Source organism: Oncorhynchus clarkii, chromosome 2, assembly GCF_045791955.1.
Source record: "Oncorhynchus clarkii lewisi isolate Uvic-CL-2024 chromosome 2, UVic_Ocla_1.0, whole genome shotgun sequence".
Taxonomy (NCBI): Eukaryota; Metazoa; Chordata; class Actinopteri; order Salmoniformes; family Salmonidae; genus Oncorhynchus; species Oncorhynchus clarkii.
In genome coordinates this window covers 96,892,180-96,916,062 of record NC_092148.1, presented here as the reverse complement: position 1 = coordinate 96,916,062, position 23,883 = coordinate 96,892,180, and the positions used below count along the sequence as shown (strand labels likewise).

The window sequence follows — 23,883 nt, the reverse complement described above, 5'->3', positions numbered from 1 at the left end:
ACCATAAAGAGCTACGATGAAACTGTCTCTCATAAGGACCGCCACAAGAAAGGAAGACACAGAGTCACCTTTGTTGCAGATAAGTTCATTAGTTACCAGCCTCAGAAATTGCAGCCCAAATACATGCTTCACAGAGTTCAAGTAACAGACACATCTCAACATCAACTATTCAGATGAGACTGCGTGAATCAGGCTTTCGTGGTCGAATTGCTGCAAAGAAACTACTACTAAACAACACCAATAAGAAGAGACTTGCTTGGGCCAAGAAACATGAGCAATATACATTCGACCGGTGGGAATCTGTCCTTTGGTCTGATGAGTCCAAACTTGAGATTTTTGGTCCCAACAGCCGTGTCTTTGTGAGACACAGAGTAGATGAACGTATGATCTCTGCATGTGTGGTTCCAACTGTGAAGCATGGAGGAGGTGTGATGGTGTGGGGGTGCTTTGCTGTTGACACTGTCAGTGATTTATTTTGAATTCAAGGCAAACTTAACCAGCATGGTTACCACAGCATTCTGCAGCAATACGCCATCCCATCTGGTTTGTGCTTAGTGGGACTATCATTTGTTTTTCAACAAGACAATGACCCAACACACCTCCAGGCTGTGTAAGGGCTATTTGACCAATAAGGATCCACAATCACCTGACCTCAACCCAATTGAGATGGTTTGGCCGAAGAGTGAAGGAAAAGCAGCTCAACAAAAAAAAGTGCTCAACATATATGGCAACTCCTTCAAGACTGCTGGAAAAGCATTCCAGGTGAAAGGTGAAGCTGGTTGAGAGAATGCCAAGTGTGCAAATCTGTCATCAGGGGAAACGGTGGCCACTTTGAAGAGTCTAAAAATAAAATAAACGATATGTTTAACACTTTTTTGGTTACTACATGATTCCATATGTGTTATGTCATAGTTGTGTTGTCTTCACTGGGTAAAAAGAAAGGAGAAGGCTGGAATGAGTATGTGTGTGCAAACCTTTGACTGGTACTGTATTTTCAATCACAAGAAGGGTCTAAATGTAATGAAGTCGGAGACCACAAGGTGTCGCCAATGGATCACGTCAAGCTGTTGTGGACGGCAACTAGAACCGGAAATGTCTGGAAGCAACCCACGTGAATGAATGACGGAGGCTACAACAACATTAGATAATATTGCTAGCCAGCTTAATGCACAAAGCCTAGTTTCATCCCAAACATTACGAGTAGCAGTTTAAAACCAACAGTATGGTACAGTACAACGTTATAACGTAACATGAGGTAGCTTGCTTAAGTTAGCTGGCTGGCTAGCCATCACCATTCAACCAAAGCCTGCACCAACTTGGAATGTGCACGTAGCTAGCCTGCAAGTAGCCTTGGATTTGTTTCTGCTACAAATAGGAGATACACAAACGGGCGTTTTTGTAACGGTAAAGCACTTGTGTGAACTATTTACAATACCATTGTGCATGATTTTACAAACCCGATATTGTTGTTGGTAGCATATTAGCTAGCTTCAGATAAGGTTATTTTTCCTGATTGAATCAACTGCAGACGGGATGGTTATTTTTAACATGTTCTAGAATGTTCCAAAATGTTGAAAAATGAGAACATGAACTAGCTACCACCCTCCCTCTCTACAGAGGGATTTTGAATTATGTTTTGGCGTGAATTGTATCTTAATTAGACTCATTCAGCCCATCCCTCATCAATACATCCTAACAATATATGTTATCTACTGTTTATTTTTTTAAACTGTACTCAACTAGTCCCTTGATCATCTCTGTTCCATTACATTAGAGCCCCAAAGTGGAGGCGTCCCATAAAACCTAGTGGTCAAATAGGGAAATGGTTCCAATAGTTTTTCCACCATTCATTTTCCCATAGGGGATTTTAGAGACACTTAAAATAAGGGCTGTGTTTCCTGTAGGCTTAACTTAACCTCTCTCAGACACAGTCAGGAACCAATATACTCAGTCAGTTAGGAAAGCTAAGGGTAGCTTTTTCAAACAGATATTTTCATCCTGTAGCACTAATTCCAAAAAGTTCTGGGACACTGTATAGTCCATGGAGAATAAGAACACCTCCCAGCTGCCCACTGCACTGAGGATAGGAAACACTGTCACCACTGATAAATCTACGATAATCGATCATTTCAAATGCTTATTTTCCACAGCTGGCCATGCTTTCCACCTGGCTACCCCTACCAACATCTCAGCACCCCCTGCAGCAACTTGCCCAAGCCCCCGCCCCGCTTCTCCTCTGCAAAATCTGGATCCCTACAAATCAACCGGACGAGACAATCTGGACCCTCACTTTCTATAATTATCTGCTGAAATTGCTGCGACCCCTACTACTAGCCTATTCAACCTCTCTTTCGTATCGTCTGAGATCCCCAAAGATTGGAAAGCTGCCGCGGTCATCCCCTCTTCAAAGGGAGTGACATGCTAGACCCAAACTGTTACAGACCTGTATCCACTATTTTGAATCCCACCGTACCTTCTCCACTATACAATCTGGTTTCAGAGCTGATCATGGGTGCACCTCAGCCACACTCAAGGTTCTAAACAATATCATAACCGCCATCAATAAAAGACAGTACTGCGCAGCCGTCTTCATCGACCTGGCCAAGGCTTTTGACTCTGTCAATCACCGCATTCTTATCGGCAGACTCAACAGCCTTGGCTTCTCAAACGACTGCATCGCCTGATTCACCAACTACTTCTCAGACAGAGTTCAGTGTGTCAAATCGTAGGGCCTGTTGTCCGGACCTCTGGCAGTCTCTATGGGGTGCCACAGGGTTAAATTCTCGGGCCGACTCTTTTCTCTGTATATATCAATGATGTCGCTCTTGCTGCTGGTGATTCACTGGTCCACCTCTACACAGACGACACCATTCTGTATACTTCTGGCCCTTCTTTGGACACTGTGCTAACAAACCTCCAAATGAGCTTCAATGCCATACAACACTCCTTCAGAGGCCTCCAACTGCTTTTAAATGCAAGTAAAACTAAGTGCATGCTCTTCAACCGATTGCTGCCCGCACCCTCCCGCCAGACTAGCATCACTACTCTGGACAGTTCTGACTTAGAATATGTGGACAACTATAAATACCTAGGTGTCTGGTTAGACTGTAAACTCTCCTTCCAGACTCATATTAAGCATCTCCAATCCAAAATGTAATCTAGAATCGGCTTCCTATTTCGCAACAAAGCATCCTTCACTCATGCTGCCAAACACCCTCGTAAAACTGACTATCCTACCGATCCTTGACTTTGGCGATGTCATTTACAAAATAGCCTCCAACACTCGGCAAATTGGATGCAGTCTATCACAGTGCCATCCGTTTTGTCACCAAAGCCCCATATACTACCCACCACTGCAACCTGTATGCTCTCGTTGGCTAGCCCTCACTACATATTCGTCGCCAAACCCACTGGCTCTAGGTAAAGCGCCACCTTACCTCAGCTCACTGGTCACCATAGCAACACCCACCCGTAGCTTGCGCTCCAGTAGGTATATTTCACTGGTCATCCCCAAAGCCAACACCTCCTTTGGCCGCCTTTCCATCCAGTTCTCTGCTGCCAATGACTGGAACAAATTGCAAAAATCACTGAAGCTGGAGTCTTATATCTCCCTCACTAACTTTAAGCATCAGCTGTCAGAGCAGCTCACAGATCACTGTACCTGTACACAGCCCATCTGTAAATAGCCCATCCAGCTACCTCATCCCCATATTATTACTTGCTCTTTTGCACCCCAGTATGTCTACCTGCACATCATCATCTGCTCATCTATCACTCCAGTGTTAATGCTAAATTGTAATTATTTTTTGCCTCTATGGCCTATTTATTGCCTTACCTCCCTACTCTTCTACATTTGCACACAATGTACATAGATTTTTATTTTGTGTTATTGACTGTACGTTTGTTTATTCCATGTGTGACTCTGTGTTGTTGTTTGTGTCACACTGCTTTGCTCGATCTTGGCCAGGTTGCAGTTGTAAATGAGAACTTGTTCTCAACTGGCCTACCTGGTTAAATAAATTAAAAAGTGACTTTTATCAATATATTCGGCTTTGGAAGCATAAGGATTTTATTTTTCATATCAGCAAGAAATAATTTTCTAAAAACAAAAGGTCAAATTGATACACTTTTTTTTATAGGTTTAGGTTTCCCACACGGTCATATCTCCATGTTACAACGCTTGTTTACGGAAAACAAACTTTAGACAGATTGTGCTAAAGAGTTGTCTGCTTCTCCAAACACCTGTGTGTAACGGCAAGACAGACACCACAAACCTGTAGTCACTGAAAAATACTGTCGGCTGCAATTTATCTCCATCTCTTCATTCAAAGACTCAATCATGGACACTTACTAACAGTTGTGGCTGCTTCACGTGATGTATTGTTGTCTTTACCTTCTTGCCCTTTGTGCTTTTGTCTGTGCCCAATGTTTGTACCATGTTGTGCTGCTTCCATGTTGTGTTGTTGTTTTAGGTCTCTCTTTATGTAGTGTTGTGGTGTCTCTCTTGTCATGTGTGTTTTTGTCCTATATTTTTAATCCCAGCGCCCGTCCCCGCAGGAGGCCTTTTGGTAGGCCGTCATTGTATATATGAATTTGTTCTTAACTGACTTGCCTAGTTAAATAAAGGTTTAAAAAAATTCTCTCTCTCTCTCTCGCGCTCTCTCTCTCTCTCTCTCTCGCTCTCTCTCTCTATATATATATATATATATATATAAAATATTCAACTGGTGTATTTAGCATTTCTGAAATTATTTTGATGTGATATGAAAGTCTCTCCCTCTCAGTATATAGATAAACAATAAGGCCCAAGGGGGAGTGGTATATGGCTAATATGTCATGGCTAAGGACTTTTTTTACGCACGACACAATGCGGAGTCCCTGGATACAGCCCGTAGCTGTGGTATATTGGCCATATACCACAAACCCCGGAGGTGCCTTATTGCTATTATAAACTGGTTACCAACTTAATTAGAGCAGTAAAAATATGTTTTGTCATACCTGTGGTATACGGTATACCACGGCTGTCAGCCAATCAGCATTCAGGGCTGGAACCACCCAGTTTATAATAAAGGTTTAACTCCACCAGGCACCATGTTGAGTCGTCTACAGGAGCTGAAGAAGGAGGAGGAGACTCTCCTGAAGATTAAAGTTATGCTGCAGGACCAACTCAACAGACTCAAGGTACGTCTACAGTCTACACTCCTGAATAGATTAGCCTCTACAGTGGAAGCTTTTATACATCCAATCAATCACGTTAGATCAGCAATTACTCCAAGGAGGGGAGGGAAGGCCACTGTCTGGTCCAACGCAGGGCCACTGTCTGGTTCAACGCAGGGCCTCTGTCTGGTCCAACGCAGGGCCTCTGTCTGGTCCAACGCAGGGCCACTGTCTGGTCCAACGCAGGGCCTCTGTCTGGTCCAACGCAGGGCCACTGTCTGGTCCAACGCAGGGCCACTGTCTGGTCCAACGCAGGGCCACTGTCTGGTCCAACGCAGGGCCTCTGTCTGGTCCAACGCAGGGCCTCTGTCTGGTCCAACGCAGGGCCACTGTCTGGTCCAACGCAGGGCCACTGTCTGGTCCAACGCAGGGCCTCTGTCTGGTCCAACGCAGGGCCTCTGTCTGGTCCAACGCAGGGCCACTGTCTGGTCCAACGCAGGGCCACTGTCTGGTCCAACGCAGGGCCACTGTCTGGTCCAACGCAGGGCCACTGTCTGGTTCAACGCAGGGCCACTGTCTGGTCCAACGCAGGGCCACTGTCTGGTCCAACGCAGGGCCACTGTCTGGTCCAACGCAGGGCCTCTGTCTGGTCCAACGCAGGGCCTCTGTCTGGTCCAACGCAGGGCTTCTGTCTGGTCCAACGCAGGGCCTCTGTCTGGTCCAACGCAGGGCCTCTGTCTGGTCCAACGCAGGGCCTCTGTCTGGTCCAACGCAGGGCCACTGTCTGGTCCAACGCAGGGCCACTGTCTGGTCCAACGCAGGGCCTCTGTCTGGTCCAACGCAGGGCCTCTGTCTGGTCCAACGCAGGGCCACTGTCTGGTCCAACGCAGGGCCACTGTCTGGTCCAACGCAGGGCCACTGTCTGGTCCAACGCAGGGCCACTGTCTGGTTCAACGCAGGGCCACTGTCTGGTCCAACGCAGGGCCACTGTCTGGTCCAACGCAGGGCCACTGTCTGGTCCAACGCAGGGCCTCTGTCTGGTCCAACGCAGGGCCTCTGTCTGGTCCAACGCAGGGCCTCTGTCTGGTCCAACGCAGGGCTTCTGTCTGGTCCAACGCAGGGCCTCTGTCTGGTCCAACGCAGGGCCACTGTCTGGTCCAACGCAGGGCCTCTGTCTGGTCCAACGCAGGGCCTCTCTCTGGTCCAACGCAGGGCCTCTGTCTGGTCCAACGCAGGGCCTCTGTCTGGTCCAACGCAGGGCCACTGTCTGGTCCAACGCAGGGCCTCTGTCTGGTCCAACGCAGGGCCTCTGTCTGGTCCAACGCAGGGCCACTGTCTGGTCCAACGCAGGGCCACTGTCTGGTCCAACATCCATAATATGTGGATTGTAATAGTAAAAGGATTGTTGTTGGAGGCAGATGGTTGATGTCACCAGTAATATGATTGTTGTTGGAGGCAGATGGTTGATGTCACTAGTAATAGGATTGTTGTTGGAGGCTGATGGTTGATGTCACCAGTAATAGGATTGTTGGAGGCAGATGGTTGATGTCACCAGTAATATGATTGTTGTTAGAGGCTGATGGTTGATGTCACCAGTAATATGATTGTTGTTGGAGGCAGATGGTTGATGTCACCAGTAATATGATTGTTGTTGGAGGCAGATGGTTGATGTCACCAGTAATAGGATTGTTGTTAGAGGCTGATGGTTGATGTCACCAGTAATAGGATTGTTGGAGGCAGATGGTTGATGTCACCAGTAATATGATTGTTGTTAGAGGCTGATGGTTGATGTCACCAGTAATATGATTGTTGTTAGAGGCTGATGGTTGATGTCACCAGTAATATGATTGTTGTTAGAGGCTGATGGTTGATGTCACCAGTAATATGATTGTTGTTAGAGGCTGATGGTTGATGTCACCAGTAATAGGATTGTTGTTAGAGGCTGATGGTTGATGTCACCAGTAATAGGATTGTTGTTAGAGGCTGATGGTTGATGTCACCAGTAATAGGATTGTTGTTAGAGGCTGATGGTTGATGTCACCAGTAATATGATTGTTGGAGGCTGATGGTTGATGTCACCAGTAATATGATTGTTGTTAGAGGCTGATGGTTGATGTCACCAGTAATAGGATTGTTGTTAGAGGCTGATGGTTGATGTCACCAGTAATAGGATTGTTGTTAGAGGCTGATGGTTGATGTCACCTACACTGAACAAAAATATAAACACAAGATGCAACAATTAAATATTTTACTCAGTTACAGTTCATATAAGTAAATCAGTCAATTTAAATAAATAAATTAGGCCCTAATCTATGGATTCCACATGACTGGGAATACAGATATGCATCTGTTGGTCACAGATACCTTAAAATAAAGGTAGGGGTGTGGATCAGAAAACCAGTCAGTATCTGGTGTGACCACCATTTGCCTCATGCAGTGTGACACATCTCCTTCACATAGGAGTTGATCAGGCTGTTGATTGTGGCCTGTGGAATGTTGTCCCACTCCTCTTCAATGGCTGTGTGAAGTTGATGGATATTGGTGGGAACATGATGTCATGCACGTCGATCCAGAGCATCCCAAACATGATCAATGGGTGACATCTCTGGTGAGTATGCAGGTCATGGAAGAACTGGGACATTTTCAGCTTCCAGGAATTGTGTACAGATCCTTGCGACATGGGGCCATGCTTTATCATGCTGAAACATGAGGTGATGGCAGCGGTTGAATGGCATGACAATGGGACTCAGGATCTCATCACGGTATCTCTGTCCATTCAAATTGCCATTGATAAAATGCAATTGTGTTCCTTGTCCGTAGCTTATGCCTGCCCATACCACAACCCCACCTCCACCGTGCAGCACTCTGTTCACAATGTTGACATCAGCAAACCGCTTGCCAACACGACTTCATACATGTGGTCTGCCATCTGCCCGGTACAGTTGAAACCAGGATTCATCCATGAAGAGCACACTTCTCCAGTGTGCCAGTGGCCATCGAAGGTCAACATTTACCCACTGAAGTCAGTTACGACGCTGAACTGCAGTCAAGTCAAGACCCTGGTGAGGACGAAGAGCACACAGATGAGCTTCCCTGAGACGGTTTATGACAGTTTGTGCTGAAAATCTTTGGTTGTGCAGTTTCATCAGCTGTCCGGGGGGATGGTCTCAGACGATCCTGCAGGTGTAGAAGTCGGATGTGGAGATCCTGGGCTGGCGTGGTTACACATGGTCTGAGCTTGTGAGGCCTGTTGGACGTACTGCCAAATTCTCGAAAACGATGTAGGAGGTGGCTTATGGTAAAGAAATCCAAATTTAATCTGGCAACAGCTCTGGTGGACATTCCTACAGTCAGCATGCCAATTGCACGCTCCCTCTAAACTTGAGACATTGTGTTGTGTGACAAAACTGCACATTGAGTGGCCTTTTATTGTCCTCGGCACAATCAATTGGGGCAGCAGGTAGCCTAGTGGTTAGAGCGTTGGGCCAGTAACCAAAACCACTGTTCCCCGGTGGGTCGTCATTGTAAATAAGAATTTGTTCTTAACTGACTTGCCAAGTTAAATAAAGGTTAAATTAAAATAAAAAATAAATAGAAGGTGCACCTGTGTAATGATCATGATCATTAATCTGCTTCTTGATAGGCCACACCTGTGTAATGATCATGCTGTTTAATCAGCTTCTTGATAGGCCACACCTGTCAGGATTATCTTGGCAAAGGAGAAATGCTCACTAACAGGGATGTAAACTAATTTATGTACAACATTTGAGAGAAATAAGCTTTTTGTACTTAAGGAACATGTCTGGGATCTTTTATTTCAGCTCATGAAACATGGGAACAATACTTTACATGTTGTGTTTATATTGTTGTTCAGTATAGTAGGGTTAGTATGTCATATATACTGTTTAGTATACTAGGGTTAGCAGGAGTATATATTGTTCAGTATAGTAGGGTTAGCATGTAGTATATATTGTATAGTAGGGTTAGTATGTAGTATATATTGTTGTTCAGTATAGTAGGGTTAGTATGTAGTATATATTGTTATTCAGTATAGTAGGGTCAGTATGTAGTATATATTGTTGTTCAGTATAGTAGGGTTAGTATGTAGTATATATTGTTATTCAGTATAGTAGGGTTAGTATGTAGTATATATTGTTCAGTGTAGTAGGGTTAGTATGTAGTATATATTGTTGTTCAGTATAGTAGGGTTAGTATGTAGTATATATTGTTCAGTGTAGTAGGGTTAGTATGTAGTATATATTGTTGTTCAGTATAGTAGGGTTAGTATGTAGTATATATATTGTATAGTAGGGTTAGTATGTAGTATATATTGTATAGTAGGGTTAATATGTAGTATATATTGTTGTTCAGTATAGTAGGGTTAGTATGTAGTATATATTGTTATTCAGTATAGTAGGGTTAGTATGTAGTATATATTGTATAGTAGGGTCAGTATGTAGTATATATTGTTGTTCAGTATAGTAGGATTAGTGTGTAGTATATATTGTTATTCAGTATAGTAGGGTTAGTATGTAGTATATATTGTATAGTAGGGTCAGTATGTAGTATATATTGTTGTTCAGTATAGTAGGATTAGTGTGTAGTATATATTGTTATTCAGTATAGTAGGGTTAGTATGTAGTATATACTGTATAGTAGGGTTAGTATGTAGTATATATTGTTGTTCAGTGTAGTAGGGTCAGTATGTAGTATATATTGTTGTTCAGTATAGTAGGATTAGTGTGTAGTATATATTGTTATTCAGTATAGTAGGGTTAGTATGTAGTATATATTGTTCAGTATAGTAGGTTTAGTATGTAGTATATATATTGTTGTTTAATGTAGTAGGGTTAGTGTGTAGTATATATTGTTCAGTATAGTAGGATTAGTATGTAGTATATATTGTATAGTAGGATTAGTATGTAGTATATATTGTATAGTAGGGTTAGTATGTAGTATATATTGTATAGTAGGGTTAGTATGTAGTATATATTGTTGTTCAGTATAGTAGGGTTAGTATGTAGTATATATTGTTGTTCAGTATAGTAGGGTTAGTATGTAGTATATATTGTTGTTCAGTATAGTAGGGTTAGTATGTAGTATATATATTGTTGTTTAATGTAGTAGGGTTAGTGTGTAGTATATATTGTTCAGTATAGTAGGATTAGTATGTAGTATATATTGTTGTTTAGTATAGTAGGGTTAATATGTAGTATATATTGTTGTTTAGTGTAGTAGGGTTAGTATGTAGTGTATATTGTTGTTCAGTATAGTAGGGTTAGTATGTAGTATATATTGTTGTTCAGTGTAGTAGGGTTAGTGTGTAGTATATATTGTTGTTTAGTATAGTAGGGTTAGTATGTAGTATTTATTGTTCAGTATAGTAGGGTTAGTATGTAGTATATATTGTTCAGTGTAGTAGAGTTAGTATGTAGTATATATTGTTCAGTATAGTAGGGTTAGTATGTAGTATATATTGTTGTTCAGTATAGTAGGGTTAGTATGTAGTATATATTGTTCAGTATAGTAGGGTTAGTATGTAGTATATATTGTTCAGTATAGTAGGGTTAGTATGTAGTATATATTGTATAGTAGGGTTAGTATGTAGTATATATTGTTGTTCAGTGTAGTAGGGTTAGTATGTAGTATATATTGTTGTTCAGTATAGTAGGGTTAGTATGTAGTATATATTGTTGTTCAGTATAGTAGGGTTAGTATGTAGTATATATTGTTCAGTATAGTAGGGTTAGTATGTAGTATATATTGTTCAGTATAGTAGGGTTAGTATGTAGTATATATTGTATAGTTGGTTAGTATGTAGTATATATTGTTATTCAGTATAGTAGGGTTAGTATGTAGTATATATTGTATAGTAGGGTTAGTATGTAGTATATATTGTATAGTAGGGTTAGTATGTAGTATATATTGTATAGTAGGGTCAGTATGTAGTATATATTGTTGTTCAGTATAGTAGGATTAGTATGTAGTATATATTGTTGTTCAGTATAGTAGGGTTAGTATGTAGTATATATTGTTGTTCAGTATAGTAGGGTCAGTATGTAGTATATATTGTTGTTCAGTATAGTAGGGTTAGTATGTAGTATATATTGTTGTTCAGTATAGTAGGGTTAATATGTAGTATATATTGTTGTTCAGTATAGTAGGGTCAGTATGTAGTATATATTGTTGTTCAGTATAGTAGGGTTAGTATGTAGTATATATTTATATTGTTGTTCAGTATAGTAGGGTTAGTATGTAGTATATATTGTTGTTCAGTATAGTAGGGTTAGTATGTAGTATATATTGTTGTTCAGTATAGTAGGGTTAGTATGTAGTATATATTTATATTGTTGTTCAGTATAGTAGGGTTAGTGTGTAGTATATATTGTTGTTCAGTGTAGTAGGGTTAATATGTAGGATATACAGTTGAAGTCGGAAGTTTACATACACTTAGGTTGGAGTCATTAAAACTCGTTGTTCAACCACTCCACAAATCTCTTGTTAACAAACTATAGTTTTGGCAAGTCGGTTAGGACATCTACTTTGTGCATGACACAAGTAATTTTTCCAACAATTGTTTACAGACAGATTATTTCACTTATAATTCATTGTATCACAATTTCAGTGGGTCAGAAGTTTACATACACTAAGTTGATTGTGCCTTTAAACAGCTTGGAAAATTCCAGAGAATGATGTCATGGCTTTAGATGCTTCTGATAGGCTAAATGACATCATTTGAGTCAATTGGAGGTGTACCTGTGGATATATTTCAAGGACTACCTTCAAACTCAGTGCCTCTTTGCTTGACATCATAGGAAAATCAAAAGAAATCAGCCAAGACCTCAGAAAATAAATTCTAGACCTCTACAAGTCTGATTCATCCTTGGGAGCAATTTCCAAATGCCTGAAGGTACCACGTTCATCTGTACAAACAATAGTACGCAAGTATAAACACCATGGGACCATGCAGCCGTCATCCCGCTCAGGAAGGAGACACGTTCTGTCTCCTAAACATGAACGTACTTTGGTGCGAAAAGTGCAAATCAATTCCAGAACAACAGCAAAGGACCTTGTGAAGATGCTGGAGGAAACCGGTACAAAAGTATCGATATCCACAGTAAAACGAGTTCTATATCGACATAACCCGAAAGGCCGTTCAGCAAGGAAAAAGCCACTGCTCCAAAACCGCCATAAAAATCCAGACTACGGTTTGCAACTGCACATGGGGACAAAGATCGTACTTTTTGGATAAATGTCCTCTGGTCTGATGAAACAAAAATAGAACTGTTTGGCCATAATGGCCATCATTATGTTTGGAGGAAAAAGGGGGAGGCTTGCAAGCCGAAGAACACCATCCCAACCGTGAAGGATGGGGGTGGCAGCATCATGTTGTGGGGGTGCTTTGCTGCAGGAGGGACTGGTGCACTTCACAAAATAGATGGCATCATGAGGAAGGAAAGTTATGTGGATATATTGAAGCAACATCTCAAGACATCAGTCAGGAAGTTAAAGGTTGAAATGGATCTTCCAAATGGACAATGACCCCAAGCATACTTCCAAAATTGTGGCAAAATGGCTTAAGAGCCACAAAGTCAAGGTATTGGAGTGGCCATCACAAAGCCCTGACCTCAATCCTATAGAAAATGTGTGGGCAAAACTGAAAAAGCATGTGCGAGCAAGGAGGCCTACAAACCTGACTGAGTTACACCAGCTGTCAGGAGGAATGGGCCAGAATTCACCCAACTTATTGTGGGAAGCTTGTGGAAGGGTACCCGGAACGTTTGACCCAAGTTAAACAATTTAAAGGCAATGCTACCAAATACTAATTGAGTGTATGTAAACTTCTGACCCACTGGGAATGTGATTAAAGAAATAAAAGCTGAAATAAATCTCTACTATTATTCTGAAATGTCACAATCTTAAAATAAAGTGGTGATCCTAACTGACCTAAGACAGGGAATTTTTACTAGGATTAAAGGTCAGGAATTGTGAAAAAAAATTGGTTTAGGTGTATGTAAACTTCCCACTTCAACTGTAGTGTTCAGTGTATTAATGTGGTCTGTTCAGTGTATTAATGTGGTCTGTTCAGTGTATTAATGTGGTCTGTTCAGTGTATTAGGGTTAGTATATAGTGTTCAGTGTATTAATGTGGTCTGTTCAGTGTATTAATGTTGTCTGTTCAGTGTATTAATGTGGTCTGTTCAGTGTATTAGGGTTAGTATATAGTGTTCAGTGTATTAGGGTTAGTATATAGTGTTCAGTGTATTAATGTGGTCTGTTCTGGGTATTAATGTGGTCTAAACAGTGAATTCATGTGGTCTGTTCTGTGTATTAGGTTTAGTATATAGTGTTCAGTGTATTAATGTGGTCTGTTCTGTGTATTAGGGTTCGTATATAGTGTTCAGTATATTAATGTGGTCTGAACAGTGAATTCATGTGGTCTGTTCAGTGTATTAGGGTTAGTATATAGTGTTCAATGTATTAATGTGGTCTGTTCAGTGTATTAATGTGGTCTGTTCAGTGTATTAATGTGGTCTGTTCAGTGTATTAGGGTTAGTATATAGTGTTCAGTGTATTAGGGTTAGTATATAGTGTTCAGTGTATTAATGTGGTCTGTTCAGTGTATTAATGTGGTCTGTTCAGTGTATTAATGTGGTCTGTTCAGTGTATTAGGGTTAGTATATAGTGTTCAGTGTATTAGGTTTAGTATATAGTGTTCAGTGTATTAATGTGGTCTGTTCTGTGTATTAGGGTTCGTATATAGTGTTCAATGTATTAATGTGGTCTGTTCAGTGTGTTAATGTGGTCTGTTCAGTGTATTAGGGTTAGTATATAGTGTTCAATGTATTAATGTGGTCTGTTCAGTGTATTAGGGTTAGTATATAGTGTTCAATGTATTAATGTGGTCTGTTCAGTGTGTTAATGTGGTCTGTTCAGTGTATTAATGTGGTCTGTTCAGTGTATTAGGGTTAGTATATAGTGTTCAATGTATTAATGTGGTCTGTTCAGTGTATTAATGTGGTCTGAACAGTGTATTAATGTGGTCTGAACAGTGTATTAATGTTGTTTTAGTTTGAAGAAGGGGCCCTGAAGTGTATCATCAACGCTCAGACAGAGGAGGGTCCTTCACAACCTGCCAGTCCTCCTGAGGTACTGCACACACACACACACACACATACATCTCTCTCTCTCTCTCACACACACACACACACACACACACACACACACACACACACACATCTCACCCCCCTTCATCTAATAACCTGACTGTGTTTCCTGCAGGTTCTGAACCTGGATGATAAAGTAGTGATCAACCAGACCAGGCTGCTGCTGAGTGGTCCTGAAGACTACCACATGGAGGAAGAGGAGGAGGAGGAGGAAGAGGATGTAGATGACAATGAGCTTGAAGCAGTGCCTGAGGAGGAGGAGGAAGATTATTATTGAGTTTATATTAGCACTGAGTGGGCCTGTCCCAAATGGGACCCTATTCCCTATATAGAGCACTATGGGCCCTGGTCAAATGGAACCCTATATAGAGCACTATGGGCCCTGGTCACTATATAGGGAATAAGGAACCCATAGGCCTCTAGACATACACACTGAATGTACAAAACATTAAGAACACCTGCTCTTTCCATGATAGACTGACCAGGTGAAAGCTATGATCCCTTATTGATGTCACCTGTTAAATCCACTTCAATCAGTGTAGATGAAGGGGAGGAGACGGGTTAAAGAAGGATTCTTCAGCCTTGAGGCAATTGAGACATGGATTGTGTATTTGTGCCATTCCGAGGGTGAATGGGCAAGACAAGACATTTCAGTGCCTTTGAACGGGGTATGGTAGTAGGTGCCAGGTGCACCGGTTTGTGTCAAGGACGGCAGCGCTGCTGGGTTTTTCACACTCAACAGTTTCCTGTGTGTATCAAGAATGGTCCACCACACAAAGGACCTCCAGCCATCTTGACACAACTGTGGGAAGCATTGGAGTCAACACGGGCCAGCATCCTTGTGGAACGCATTTGACACCTTGTAGAATTGAGGTTGTTCTGAGAGCAAAAGGGGTCGCACCTCAATATTAGGAAGGTGTTCCTAATGTTTTGTTCACTGTGTATACAGTGCATTCGGAAAGTATTCAGACCCCTTCCCTTTTTCCACATTTATTTTTACGTTACAGCCTTATTCTAAAAAATATGTATTTATTTATTCTACAAAGCGAAAACAGATTTTTCAAAATGTTTCCAAATGTATTAAAAATAACAGAAATACCTTATTTACACAAGTATTCAGACCCTTTGTTATGAGATTCGAAATTGAGCTCTGGTTTCCATTCCTGTTTCCATTGATCATTCTTGAGATGTATCTACAACTTGATTGGAGTCCACCTGTGGTAAATTCAATTGATTGGACATGATTTGGATTATATTAACGGTCCCACAGTTGACAAGGAATTGTCCGAAGAGCTCCGAGACAGGATTGTGTCGAGGCACAGATCTGGGGAAGGGTACCAACAAATGTCTGCAGTATTGAAGGTCCCCAAGAACACAGTGGCCTCACTCATTCTTAAATGGAAGAAGTTTGGAACCACCAGACTCTTCTAGAGAACCTTCCAGAAGCACAACCATCTCTGCAGCACTCCACCAATCAGGCCTTTATGTTAGTGGTCAGACGGAAGCCACTCCTCAGGAAAAGGCACATGAGAGCCTGCTTGGAGTTTGCCAAAAAAAACACCTAAAGGACTCATGAGAAATAAGATTCTCTGGTCTGGTGAAACCAAGATTGAACTATTTGGCCTGAATGCCAAGTGTCATGTCTGGAGGAAACCTGGCACCATCCCTACGGTGAAGCATGGTGGTGGCAGCATCATGCTGTGGGGATGTTTTTCAGAGGCAGGAACTGGAAGTCAGGATCGAGGGAAAGATGGATGGAGCAAAGTACAGAGAGATCCTTGATGAAAACCTGCTCCAGAGTGCTCAGGACCTCAGACTGGGGCAAAGGTTCTGAATGTCCTTGCGTGGCCCAGCCTGATCGAACATCTCTGGAGTGACCTGAAAATGACTGTGCAGCAACACTCCCCATTCAACCTGACAGAGCTTGAGGGGATCAGCAGAGAGGAATGGGAGGAACTCCCCAAATACAGGTGTGCCAAGCTTGTAGCATTATATCCAAGACTTAAGGCTGTAATCGCTGCCAAAGGTGCTTCAACAAAGTACTGAGTAAAGGGTCTGAATACTTACGTAAAATGTGATATTTCTGTTTTTCTTTTTAAATTAATAAATCTAAAGGCCTGTGTTTGCTGTGTCATCATGGGCTATTGTGTGTAGATTGATGAGGGAAAAAAACGATTTAATACATTTTAGAATAAGGCTGTAACGTAACGAAATTTGGGGAAATTAAAGGGGTCTGAATACCTTCGGAATGCATTGTATATATAGTGAGCTTCAAAAAATATTGGGACTGACATTTTTGTTGTTGTTTTGACTCCAGCACTTTGGATTTGAAATGATACAATGGGGTTAAAGTAGAGACTGTCAGCTTTAATTTGAGGGTATTTTCATCCACATCAGGTGAACCGTTTAGAAGTTACAGCACTTTTTGTACATAGTCCCCCCATTTTAGGGGCCCAAAAGTATTGGGACAAATTCACTTCTGTATTAAAATAGTCAAAAGTTTAGTACTTGGTCCCATATTCATAGCACACAATGATTACATCAAGCTTGTGACTCTACAAAGTTGTTGGATGCATTTGCTGTTTGTTTTGGTTGTTTCAGATCGTTGTGCCAAATAGAAATGACTGATGAACAATGTATTGTGCCATTTTGGAGTTTCTAAACACTTCATGATCAATGTGGATGTGACCATGGTTAAGGATAATCCTGAATGAATCGTGAATAATGATGAGTGAGAAAGTTAGACGTACAAATACCCCCCCAACAAATATGCTAACCTTCCGTTATTGTAATGGTGAGATGTTATTATGTCTTGAGAGTATGATATTTGTGCGTAACATTAGCAGCAGTAACCCAGTTGTAGCCTCAGTAACCCAGTTGTAGCCTCAGTAACCCAGTTGTAGCCTCAGTAACCCAGTTGTAGCCACAGTAACCCAGTTGTTGCCCCAGTAACCCAGTTGTAACCACATTAACCCAGTTGTAGCCACAGTAACCTAGTTGTTGCCGCAGTAACCCAGTTGTAGCCCCAGTAACCCAGGTGTTGCCACATTAACACAGTTGTAGCCTCAGTAACCCAGTTGTAGCCACAGTAACCCAGTTGTTGCCACAGTAACCCAGTTGTAGCCACAGTAACCCAGTTGTTGCCGCAGTAACCCAGTTGTAGCCCCAGTAACCCAGGTGTTGCCCCAGTAACCTAGTTGTTGCCTCAGTAACCCAGTTGTAGCCCCAGTAACCCAGTTGTAGCCCCAGTAACCCAGTTGTAGCCCCAGTAACCCAGTTGTTGCCCCAGTAACCCAGTTGTTGCCCCAGTAACCCAGTTGTAGCCCCAGTAACCCAGTTGTTGCCCCAGTAACCCAGTTGTTGCCCCAGTAACCCAGTTGTAGCCCCAGTAACCCAGTTGTTGCCCCAGTAACCCAGTTGTAGCCCCAGTAACCCAGTTGTTGCCCCAGTAACCCAGTTGTTGCCCCAGTAACCCAGTTGTTGCCCCAGTAACCCAGTTGTAGCCCCAGTAACCCAGTTGTAGCCCCAGTAACCCAGTTGTAGCCCCAGTAACCCAGTTGTTGCCCCAGTAACCCAGTTGTAGCCCCAGTAACCCAGTTGTAGCCACAGTAACCCAGTTGTAGCCCCAGTAACCCAGTTGTAGCCACAGTAACCCAGTTGTAGCTTACTGTTCTACTGTTAGTTGGATAGTCATAAACCCTGCCTAGTTCTACTATTCCTCTTCTTAAAATGTGATTTGAAACCCAACCTTAAATTAGGGGCATGATAATTAGGGTTATCATGACATTGTATTATACAGGAATATGTGGCTGTGGAAACCGCAGGTGTGGGGGGAAATCCCACTTCAATTCAGAAAGTGAACTGAGATTTCAATGCCAAATTGTCTTTATTAGAAAGGCATGACTTTACTTCCTGAATTGAAATGGCCCTAACTGTGGAAGCCAGAGGGCCAAAAGAACTGCATATGTCTATTTAACAGAGCATGAAAACATGCATGGCTGGGCCATCCCAAATGGCCAGCGAGGGCCCATAGTGCTCTGGTCAAAAGTAGTGCACTATATAGGGAATAGGGTGCAATAGGGCTCTGGTCTAAAGTAGTGCACTATATAGGGAATAGGGTGCAATAGGGCTCTGGTCTAAAGTAGTGCACTATATAGGGAATAAGGTTCCATTCAGGACAGTGAGGGGAGGCTGCAGGAGTCTGTAATGTGACCGTGATAACGACAGTAAGGGGAGGCTGCAGGAGTCTGTAATGTGACCGTGATATCGACAGTGAGGGGAGGCTGCAGGAGTCTGTAATGTGACTGTGATAACGACAGTGAGGGGAGGCTGCAGGAGTCTGTAATATGACCGTGATAAACGACAGTGAGGGGAGGCTGCAGGAGTCTAATGTGATGTGACCGTGATATCGACAGTGAGGGGAGGCTGCAGGAGTCTGTAATGTGATGTGATCGTGATAACGACAGTGAGGGGAGGCTGCAGTCGTCTGTAATGTGACCGTGATAACGACAGTGAGGGGAGGCTGCAGGAGTCTAATGTGATGTGACCATGATAACGACAGTGAGGGGAGGCTGCAGGAGTCTGTAATGTGACCGTGATAACGACAGTGAGGGGAGGCTGCAGTAGTCTGTAATGTGACCGTGATAACGACAGTGAGGGGAGGCTGCAGTAGTCTGTAATGTGACCGTGATAACGACAGTGAGGGGAGGCTGCAATAGTCTGTAATGTGACCGTGATAACGACAGTGAGGGGAGGCTGCAGTAGTCTGTAATGTGACCGTGATAACGACAGTGAGGGGAGGCTGCAGTAGTCTGTAATGTGACCGTGATAACGACAGTGAGGGGAGGCTGCAGTAGTCTGTAATGTGACCGTGATAACGACAGTGAGGGGAGGCTGCAGTAGTCTGTAATGTGACCGTGATAACAACAGTGAGGGGAGGCTGCAGGAGTCTGTAATGTGACCGTGATAACGACAGTGAGGGGAGGCTGCAGTCGTCTGTAATGTGACCGTGATAACGACAGTGAGGGGAGGCTGCAGGAGTCTAATGTGATGTGACCATGATAACGACAGTGAGGGGAGGCTGCAGTAGTCTGTAATGTGACCGTGATAACGACAGTGAGGGGAGGCTGCAATAGTCTGTAATGTGACCGTGATAACGACAGTGAGGGGAGGCTGCAGTAGTCTGTAATGTGACCGTGATAACGACAGTGAGGGGAGGCTGCAGTAGTCTGTAATGTGACCGTGATAACGACAGTGAGGGGAGGCTGCAGTAGTCTGTAATGTGACCGTGATAACGACAGTGAGGGGAGGCTGCAGTAGTCTGTAATGTGACCGTGATAACGACAGTGAGGGGAGGCTGCAGGAGTCTGTAATGTGACCGTGATAACGACAGTGAGGGGAGGCTGCAGTCGTCTGTAATGTGACCGTGATAACGACAGTGAGGGGAGGCTGCAGGAGTCTAATGTGATGTGACCATGATAACGACAGTGAGGGGAGGCTGCAGGAATCTGTAATGTGATGTGACAATGACAGTGAGGGGAGGCTGCAGTAGTCTGTAATGTGATGTGACCGTGATAACGACAGTGAGGGGAGGCTGCAGGACTCTGTAATGTGACCGTGATAACGACAGTGATGGGAGGCTGCAGTAGTCTGTAATGTGACCGTGATAACGACAGTGAGGGGAGGCTGCAGTAGTCTGTAATGTGACCGTGATAACGACAGTGAGGGGAGGCTGCAGGAGTCTGTAATGTGACCGTGATAACGACAGTGAGGGGAGGCTGCAGGAGTCTGTAATGTGACCGTGATAACGACAGTGAGGGGAGGCTGCAGGAGTCTGTAATGTGACCGTGATAACGACAGTGAGGGGAGGCTGCAGTAGTCTGTAATGTGACCGTGATAATGACAGTGAGGGGAGGCTGCAGGAGTCTGTAATGTGACCGTGATAACGACAGTGAGGGGAGGCTGCAGGAGTCTGTAATGTGACCGTGATAACTGCAGCACTACACGTAATGAGGATTCTCTAAATAAAGAACTTAATGCCAAGATGGTAGATGATCCTTCTCATTTTACTTTTCTCCCACAAAACTAAATGTAGCATCCCCAGTCCAATCTACTCCAGTCTATCTGGTTATCTGTGTTTTAACTATTCCTCTTTTCCTAAATTGAAGAGGAATTGATCCCAAACCTGCACCAATGTTTGTTTGTAAATTCATGATAACACAGCCTACTAACATAACTACTGTCCTCTCCTAGACATAATAACACAGCCTACTACCATATCTATCTACTGTCCTCTCCTAGACATAATAACACAGCCTACTAACATAACTACTGTCCTCTCCTAGACATAATAACACAGCCTCCTAACATAACTACTGTCCTCTCCTAGACATAATAACACAGCCTCCTAACATATCTATCTACTGTCCTCTCCTAGACATAATAACACAGCCTCCTAACATAACTACTGTCCTCTCCTAGACATAATAACACAGCCTACTACCATATCTATCTACTGTCCTCTCCTAGAGACATAATAACACAGCCTACTAACATAACTACTGTCCTCTCCTAGACATAATAACACAGCCTCCTAACATAACTACTGTCCTCTCCTAGACATAATAACACAGCCTACTACCATATCTATCTACTGTCCTCTCCTAGACATAATAACACAGCCTACTAACATATCTATCTACTGTCCTCTCCTAGAGACATAATAACACAGCCTACTAACAGATCTACTGTCCTCTCCTAGAGACATAATACCACAGCCTACTAACATATCTACTGTCCTCTCCTAGACATAATTATAACAGCCTACTAACATATCTACTCTCCTCTCCTAGAGACATAACACAGCCTACTACCATATCTATCTACTGTCCTCTCCTAGACATAATAACACAGCCTACTAACATATCTACTGTCCTCTCCTAGAGACATAATAACACAGCCTACTAACATATCTACTGTCCTCTCCTAGAGACATAATAACACAGCCTACTAACATAACTACTGTCCTCTCCTAGAGACATAATAACACAGCCTACTAACATATCTACTGTCCTCTCCTAGACATAATAACACAGCCTACTAACATATCTACTGTCCTCTCCTAGAGACATAATAACACAGCCTACTAACATATCTACTGTCCTCTCCTAGAGACATAATAACACAGTAACATATCTACTGTCCTCTCCTAGACATAATTATAACAGCCTACTAACATATCTACTCTCCTCTCCTAGAGACATAACACAGCCTACTACCATATCTATCTACTGTCCTCTCCTAGACATAATAACACAGCCTACTAACATATCTACTGTCCTCTCCTAGAGACATAATAGCACAGCCTACTAACGTATCTACTGTCCTCTCCTAGAGACATAACACAGCCTACTACCATATCTATCTACTGTCCTCTCCTAGACATAATAACACAGCCTCCTAACATAACTACTGTCCTCTCCTAGAGACATAATAACACAGCCTACTAACATATCTATCTACTGTCCTCTCCTAGACATAATAACACAGCCTACTAACATATCTACTGTCCTCTCCTAGACATAATAACACAGCCTCCTAACATAACTACTGTCCTCTCCTAGAGACATAATAACACAGCCTACTAACATATCTACTGTCCTCTCCTAGACATAATAACACAGCCTACTAACATATCTACTGTCCTCTCCTAGAGACATAATAACACAGCCTACTAACATATCTACTGTCCTCTCCTAGAGACATAATACCACAGCCTACTAACATATCTACTGTCCTCTCCTAGACATAATAACACAGCCTCCTAACATAACTACTGTCCTCTCCTAGAGACATAATAACACAGCCTACTAACATATCTACTGTCCTCTCCTAGACATAATAACACAGCCTACTAACATATCTACTGTCCTCTCCTAGAGACATAATAACACAGCCTACTAACATATCTACTGTCCTCTCCTAGAGACATAATACCACAGCCTACTAACATATCTACTGTCCTCTCCTAGACATAATAACACAGCCTACTAACATATCTACTCTCCTCTCCTAGAGACATAATAACACAGCCTACTAACATATCTACCTACTGTCCTCTCCTAGACATAATAAAAACAGCCTACTAACATATCTACTGTCCTCTCCTAGAGACATAATAACACAGTAACATCTACTGTCCTCTCCTAGAGACATAACACAGCCTACTACCATATCTACCTACTGTCCTCTCCTAGACATAATAACACAGCCTACTAACATAACTACTGTCCTCTCCTAGAGACATAATAGCACAGCCTACTAACATAACTATCTACTGTCCTCTCCTAGAGACATAACACAGCCTACTACCATATCTATCTACTGTCCTCTCCTAGACATAATAACACAGCCTCCTAACATAACTACTGTCCTCTCCTAGAGACATAATAACACAGCCTACTAACATATCTATCTACTGTCCTCTCCTAGACATAATAACACAGCCTACTAACATATCTACTGTCCTCTCCTAGACATAATAACACAGCCTCCTAACATAACTACTGTCCTCTCCTAGAGACATAATAACACAGCCTACTAACATATCTACTGTCCTCTCCTAGACATAATAACACAGCCTACTAACATATCTACTGTCCTCTCCTAGAGACATAATAACACAGCCTACTAACATATCTACTGTCCTCTCCTAGAGACATAATACCACAGCCTACTAACATATCTACTGTCCTCTCCTAGTCATAACACAGCCTACTAACATATCTACTCTCCTCTCCTAGAGACATAATAACACAGCCTACTAACATATCTACCTACTGTCCTCTCCTAGACATAATAAAAACAGCCTACTAACATATCTACTGTCCTCTCCTAGAGACATAACACAGCCTACTAACATATCTATCTACTGTCCTCTCCTAGACATAATAACACAGCCTACTAACATATCTACTGTCCTCTCCTAGAGACATAATACCACAGCCTACTAACATATCTACTGTCCTCTCCTAGAGACATAACACAGCCTACACGGAGGGGGGCTGGAGAGAATACAGGGGCAATAGGCTCTAGCTCTAGCAGATACCTTCTCAAGCCACAGATGCTGCAAGACATATGAGATCAGACAGGCTGTGGAACGATGACTAGCCAGCTGCACAAGCAACAGTGGTTAACATAACGCATTGGACCAGAGATAGTGTGCCAACGTGTAAGTGCGTAGCATACTGACGCAATGGACCAGAGCTACTGACTCACTCAATACATGAGACCAACAAACGTCTACAGGTAGCGCGGACATACCATGAGACTTGCAGATCACATAGCTTCAACACGCATAATCTGCAGCCCACCAAGGCCAGCCCAACCTGGGTTGGAAAATGGGGTTTCATAGCTCTAGAAAGAGGCCGAGTTCCTGACTTGGAATTCCGAGTTGGATGACCGTTCAAAACGATTTTTCCCAAAGGGAGCTCGTTTTTTCTGAGTTGCCAGTTGTCTTGAACGCACTGAAGTTGGAGATTTCTGAGTTGCCAATTATCTT

The 23,883-nt window shown here is 42.7% G+C and overlaps 1 protein-coding gene across 1 annotated transcript; it reads left to right on the top strand.

Moving 5' to 3' along the window:
* The first annotated feature begins 1,109 nt into the window (after positions 1 to 1,109).
* LOC139383355 (snRNA-activating protein complex subunit 5-like) lies at positions 1,110 to 16,961 on the top strand. Its single transcript, XM_071127865.1, has 4 exons — positions 1,110 to 1,404; positions 5,087 to 5,181; positions 14,230 to 14,307; positions 14,440 to 16,961. The coding sequence occupies exons 2-4, from the start codon at positions 5,092 to 5,094 to the stop codon at positions 14,599 to 14,601; spliced, it is 330 nt and encodes a 109-aa protein (XP_070983966.1). The 5' UTR covers positions 1,110 to 1,404; positions 5,087 to 5,091; the 3' UTR covers positions 14,602 to 16,961.
* Positions 16,962 to 23,883: the final 6,922 nt, after the last annotated feature.

Bases quoted from the DNA above. Each gene is read 5' to 3' on its own strand.
- LOC139383355 (XM_071127865.1), top strand. From the start codon at position 5,092: ATGTTGAGTCGTCTACAGGAGCTGAAGAAGGAGGAGGAGACTCTCCTG. The intron at 5,182-14,229 runs GTACGTCTACAG...ATGTTGTTTTAG, and splicing joins ACCAACTCAACAGACTCAAG to TTTGAAGAAGGGGCCCTGAA. The intron at 14,308-14,439 runs GTACTGCACACA...TGTTTCCTGCAG, and splicing joins AACCTGCCAGTCCTCCTGAG to GTTCTGAACCTGGATGATAA.